General features: G+C 39.4%; 1 protein-coding gene across 14 annotated transcripts in view; it reads right to left on the minus strand.

Annotated features, from left to right (window-relative positions):
• Positions 1 to 4,344, minus strand: part of tjp1a (tight junction protein 1a) — a 50,147-nt gene extending 45,803 nt beyond the window's left edge. For all 14 annotated transcript variants that reach the window (XM_029428661.1, XM_029428659.1, XM_029428662.1 and 11 more), the window contains exon 1: positions 3,923 to 4,344. In XM_029428661.1, the coding sequence (XP_029284521.1) occupies positions 3,923 to 3,946 (24 nt within the window). In that variant the 5' untranslated portion in view covers positions 3,947 to 4,344. The remainder of the gene's footprint in view (positions 1 to 3,922) is intronic.
• Positions 4,345 to 6,000: the final 1,656 nt, after the last annotated feature.

Below are 6,000 nucleotides of genomic sequence, written 5' to 3' on the forward strand. Positions count from 1 at the left end.
ATATTACTCGGATCAGGAACTTGATCAGGACATCCCTACTTACTCTGTATGTGTTATGCAAGTTCAACTATCTCAAGGTCCATGGACCTATGCCTAAACATTTGTTTTTGGAAAATAAATGACATACTTGTGGTAAGATCCAGACAGCTCAAAGCCGTGGACAAACTAGCCAAAAAATTGAAGCTGGCTGCTGTCTTCAATATGATCAACTGGCTGCCCTCTTATTCTAGAGACAGCCTCCTATGCACCTGCACTCCTTAAGGGCTGGGAGGACTTTGAATCAAATGCCTAAAATCAAAGACTGGCCTGTTAGTGTCAGAAGGAGTGAGTATAGGTGTGTTTTGTATCTCATAGAATTACACTGAGGCCGCAACTGGACACTTTTGGTGTTCAACTCATTCTTCATCATACTGTTGGGCAGTAGCTGCTGTCTACAGTGACCCAGACTGTACTGATCACCGTTTGCCATGAGGGGTTTTAAAAATGACCTTGATTGTGCCCTAGAGTGTTCTCCGTGACATTTTCAACCCAGCTTCCATGTGACATTTAATATCAATAACCCTTCTTATACTGCTCATTGCACGCATGGACATCTTGCAAGAACAATGTCTTCGCTACATTTAATTTGTTACAATGTAGGCATCCGAAGCCCTTTGGCGAGTGTCTCAACAGAAGATTGGATGAATGTTTTATAATCTGATGGCATAACTCCTTGTCACAGACGCCAGACATTAGCTGCTCCACCCTTCGTTTATCAGTTGCCACATCAACCCCGATTCTCCAAAAAGGACAGGGAGCCTCGGACACAGAACGAAAACACCACCAGGATTTTTTTCCCTCCTCCCTAGCACTCATTCTTCTAATTACATTTCCCTCCTTCATTGATGTAAATGGGGATGTGCAATCATCAAAGCAAAATAGAAGCTGTTCTTGGCCGCTGTGCAACTCTAATTAATATAACCTCCTTCATCCAAATGCATTTTCCACTTATTTCAGTCTGTCTTCTCAGAAAACAAGTCTAAAGGCTTGAGGGACTGCTGGTGCTCTGAATTATGTTTCTTTTTGAGTTGCATTCATAAAATTAACAGGAATGGCTGAAGGCCAAATACAAAGAAGAATGAGGCCAGCATTTACTGTAGTGAAGAAGAGTTAATGCCAACTCTTCAGTGGATTAATTTGGTTTTCAACTAGTTTTTAGATCAGTTAAATGACAACCATGTATAAAGTGATCAATCTAATTCAGATTTAAATGACACTATACAAATATGATTGGTAATAATGTCTTACAGCTATCATGACCATTGCTAAATAAGTCAATTTTATTATTCTGTCTTTTTAATCTAACTTGTCGTTACTCCACTGCTCATGTGTCATCCTGTCATCTCCTGCCAGCACAGTCAGACTGTCTCCTCTGTGTCTTTTTCTCCCAGCTTTAAAAACACTGTCCTTTCTCCTTGGTGCCAGTTGCAGGAACTCTAGCACCAAACAAAGATCTCTCCTTTTCCTGTGTCTCATAGAAACACATCCTGCTCTAAACAGCAATTACAGAACTTGATATTTTGTATTGTAGATCTGTCATGACATGAACTGAAAGGCAGCGTCAAGTTAACGTCTACAAAGTGCTTTCTTCCTGCTCACCTTATTGTTTTTGCCAAAGTTTTCAAAATTGAGTGAATGCTAAATATTTACTAACACATAATACTAACCTTTAGACACTTTCACTTGTGCACAACAATAGCTATATTGACATCTGAGACATGAGGTCAACACACCTACAGATTCCTGAAAAACAGCGTGGCAACATTTTATTACGAGTTGATCATTAACTGAAGCTTCATGTGGTATGTGACTAATACTGACGTTATGGCAGTTTACCACAACTCATCAGGTGGGAGTTAATATAATGGACAATAAGTGATGAACCGCAGGAAAGGCCAAGACAGTCGAAAGGCAAGTCATACTTGTTTCACAGATTATTTCTGACAATGCAGGATGTAATCTGTTACCACAACATTTAGTTAGGGTAGGTCTGTCTCACTAGGAACAGCCGTGGATGCGTAATGTGACTACTGTCTTTGCACTATTACCTAATCAGTGCAGTGATCCCTGAATAAAAGTCACTAGGTCTTGTGTGTGGAGACACAGCTCTACTAGGCGTGTAGGGTTAGACAAGATAGAAAGTGAAAATAATAAAAATCTCCATGAAAACCTCATTGGTGCAGTAGTTGAGATAAAATAAGAAAATATATACTATATTGTCCCCAAGGGGACATTTTGCTTGGTCAATAGTGATACACACAGTTGCAATCAACTTTAAACAATACGTAGCCCACTATATAAACTTTTGTAAAAAGAATAACATAATATTATTGTACTAATAAGTTATGATTCCACTAGCAGACAATATTGCCCAGCTCTTGAATATGAGAATGAATCGTCACATCACGTTTCATCTGAAAGAGACATCAAATTACTTGAACAAAATGACTAAAACTTGGAAAGCAAGGCTGTCCACTAATCACAACCAAGAAAATAGAAATAAGAGAAAAAATAGAGAATACGAAATTGAAGAAGAAACACTGGAATTAATAATGAGCACAGGAAACACTTTTGGCTCATTACCAAGTGCAAGCATAACACAGTAGTAAGTCAAGGTGTGACTAAGACATCAGATACAGTACAGCATAACGTCACCAGCTGACATGACGGACCTGGTTTCGTCTAACTGGAACAACCAAACAAACCTGAATATAACCACATATGTTAGACAAACACAGCACATTCCTCATTCACAAGAAATCTCTTGAGAAAAAATTACTATTTAATACTGTGTAAACATATTTAGATCTAATTTGAGGATTGACCCATTTAAAATGTACTACAACTTTTTTTTCTATTACTAAATGTATGTTTTTTTTAAGACATTGCATGTGTGGAATTGTAGAGGTAAATTAAGGTCACCTATTACTGCAAGCATACAGTATATGTTCAAGACTGCTCTGCTGACCTTACAGTTTTCAACTAATTATGCAGGAATGCTTCATTGATGACTTATATACTAAAACCAAATGCATTATTTAAATCTAGAAAATATGCAAGGCTTGACAGGTATTCATGCAGTCGTTTTTGATTGATGAGCAATTGATGTTCAGGTGAAAAGAACATACAGTAAGCTAGTAGTTCTCCAACATGGGCTTCAGGGACCTCAACTGGGGCTTGCCAAGTGAGTGAAAGGGTTCCCAAAAGTGGTTAATAGTTTCTAAGTAATACTCTATAAATAACTCTGTATTTTAAAGTAAGTTAATTTACTTAAAGGCATTACAATACGATAAATCACACTTTGGATAAGAGGTGGCTCTTTCTCCCTGGTTGTTATCATCTCACTAGTCTTTCATAAAACACAATTTACAAAAAAAAAAAACATAACCTAAAATAAACATATTCTCAAAAATGACTTTTATTTAGCAAACTTGATCATGTAAAATGACATGGCAAACATGGCGATTGTATGCCACTGTTTAAAATAAACTATTAAGACTGGGCTCTAGATATCAACAGTTAGTTGAGCTGAGACCTGCTATGAACACAGCTGGCTTATCAGTGACGGCTTATCAACTGTAACAGCCAGTTTAAATCAGATTATTTTGAACCTAGTACAGTACAACCAGCATGGCTGGATGTAGGCTAAATGATTTCAGAATAAACCCTTAGCCAAACCCACTCAACAACACTCTCTCACACACATCCCCATTAGGCATACTATATTACTACTAACAACAGTCTCCAAAGTTATGCAGCCCAACTACAGCACAATTGACCACTGTTCCTTAGCCACTGTTAGCTTTTCCGTTTATCAGACATTAGCTACATAAACCAGCAGCATACTGTTGGAACAAAACACTTATCCGGCCAGGATACCCACCTTATTTGAAGCTTTGGAGGTCATTTTAGACTCCTATTCCGCTTCAAAAGTGGCAGGTTAAAAAGTTGTCGGTGTCTTTGTTTTGATAATCACTTGGGGTGAGGGCGGTATTTCCCTTTCAGTTGAATTTTCGCCCAGCTGCCGCCACGCCGGGCTACGTTGTTATTTTATTTTATCCAGGACGACGGGAAACATGTCACGAAAAGCCGTGTGGAAAGTCCAAAGTTCATTAACTTATCTTCGTTGCCGGAAACGCTAACGTTAGTCCAGTCAGGTATCGAGTCATGGAAGAAACTCGAGTTAAAAAATAAGCAAATAAGACCACCTCGCTTTGACGTTAACCTCTGGATGAAAAGTTGGGAAGAGTAGGCATCACTCGGACGGTGTGCAGCAATGGCAGGCTGTGTAAACCTCTCCCTGCTCTCGGCTCTGTGAGCAACGGCCGTGTCGTGTCTGGGCGGAGCGGACCATTGCATACAAAGAGGGATGCTAGACTCTTGAAAAACGGGGGCATTGTCAATTTACATCGACAAATCTCCACTAATGATGATTGTTTTGTTGAAAACTGTGTGCCTATGTATTATTACTTCATTGTTTTTTTTACTTCTTGCATATTACCTCTTTTTAATCGCGGCAAAAAAAAGACCACCCCTGTTATCCCGTGGAATAAACAGTCCGGGATACAATAAGGAGAAGCGAAGCCGCTGTCCCTGCTGATGCTGAATGCTCACTTTCACTGTGTGATGATGGTGAATGTTGTGTTGGTATTTTACACAAGGACCACAGTAGCCTTTACAATCTCAAGATAGTGCTAAAAACCACAGCCTGTATTCCGTTAAAAAAAAGCTGCTCGGTCAAATTCGGTCTAAAACAGTTAACATGAAGCCTGCCCTTGAAACAAAACATCAGAATATGTGAGCAGAATATTTAAAAAAGTTAGTGTTACTATTTAAATTCTTGGTCGTTGTAGATTACACAACGAGTCAATACAGTAAACAGAGTGTTCTTATTTAAAAACATTTCTCATTAAAGTAGCAATGTTTGTGGTTGATAAATTACCTCACAGGAAACCACAAAAGCCATTCAATGAAGTTCCTATGACTTCCTAAACCAGACCCCACCCACAGGATGCAACAATCTCAGCTTGTATTGTTTCACAGTTTACCTCTGTTTCCAGCAAACAATATATGCTATATTAAAAGTGGGCCACAGGAGAAACACAAAACTGATGAAGCAGTGTGACATTATGAAAATGTTCAGTGCCAACCGTTACAGTACATGTGATTTTGAGCACACAAACACAGAGACACACCCTATCTTTTCCAAACAAACTGAGCAATCACATTCCCTCAATCTAGCTCCTCTAATGATTACTTCCTCTGTGTCTTTCTCGCTCAACTGTGGAGGAGGGCTTTGCGGCAGTGTAGGTGGTCATGGGGGTTAATTCTCACCAGACATAATCCTACAAGGCTAAAATACCGCCAGTCAGGAGTAGCAGACATGTCTTGAGGGTTGCAAGCAGAAGATGACCTCCAGAAAGGCCAGGTCACGCCAAAAAGAGGACCAAGACAACTCTAAAACCTGCAGTCATACCTCAGACAGGAAAACACATACTATAGTATGTTTGAAGAAGACATCGAGATGTAGCTTTCACCACAAGGGTTTACGAAAATAATAAAAAAAAAAAATGCATATTCAAAACAGACGCAACCATGTTAAACATGCCCCAAAGATGATACATACTAGTATTGATGCAAGTCGCTCACTCCTTCTGAAGCTCCTCAAACGCCTGTCAGGATCCATCAGTGCGGATAGCAGGATGTTTAACATCATCACTCAGGTGTCAACTAACAATAAAAAATAACCAAACTTCAGCTGATTGTCTTTAAAAATGACAATAAACAGAAGCTTTTCCTCTGCTGCGTGCTCCTCACTCTCATTCACACCTGTGATGGTGCCTCAGATGTTGTGGCAGAGAGGAGAAAGACATTAGTGACACTCCAATATGATCAAAGCTATCTTTGTCCTCTATGCATGCATCCCTCTTCTCTCTCTCTCTCTCTCTCTCTCTCTCTCTC

The sequence above is a fragment of the Cottoperca gobio genome, chromosome 3 (assembly GCF_900634415.1).
Source record: "Cottoperca gobio chromosome 3, fCotGob3.1, whole genome shotgun sequence".
Classification (NCBI taxonomy): domain Eukaryota; kingdom Metazoa; phylum Chordata; class Actinopteri; order Perciformes; family Bovichtidae; genus Cottoperca; species Cottoperca gobio.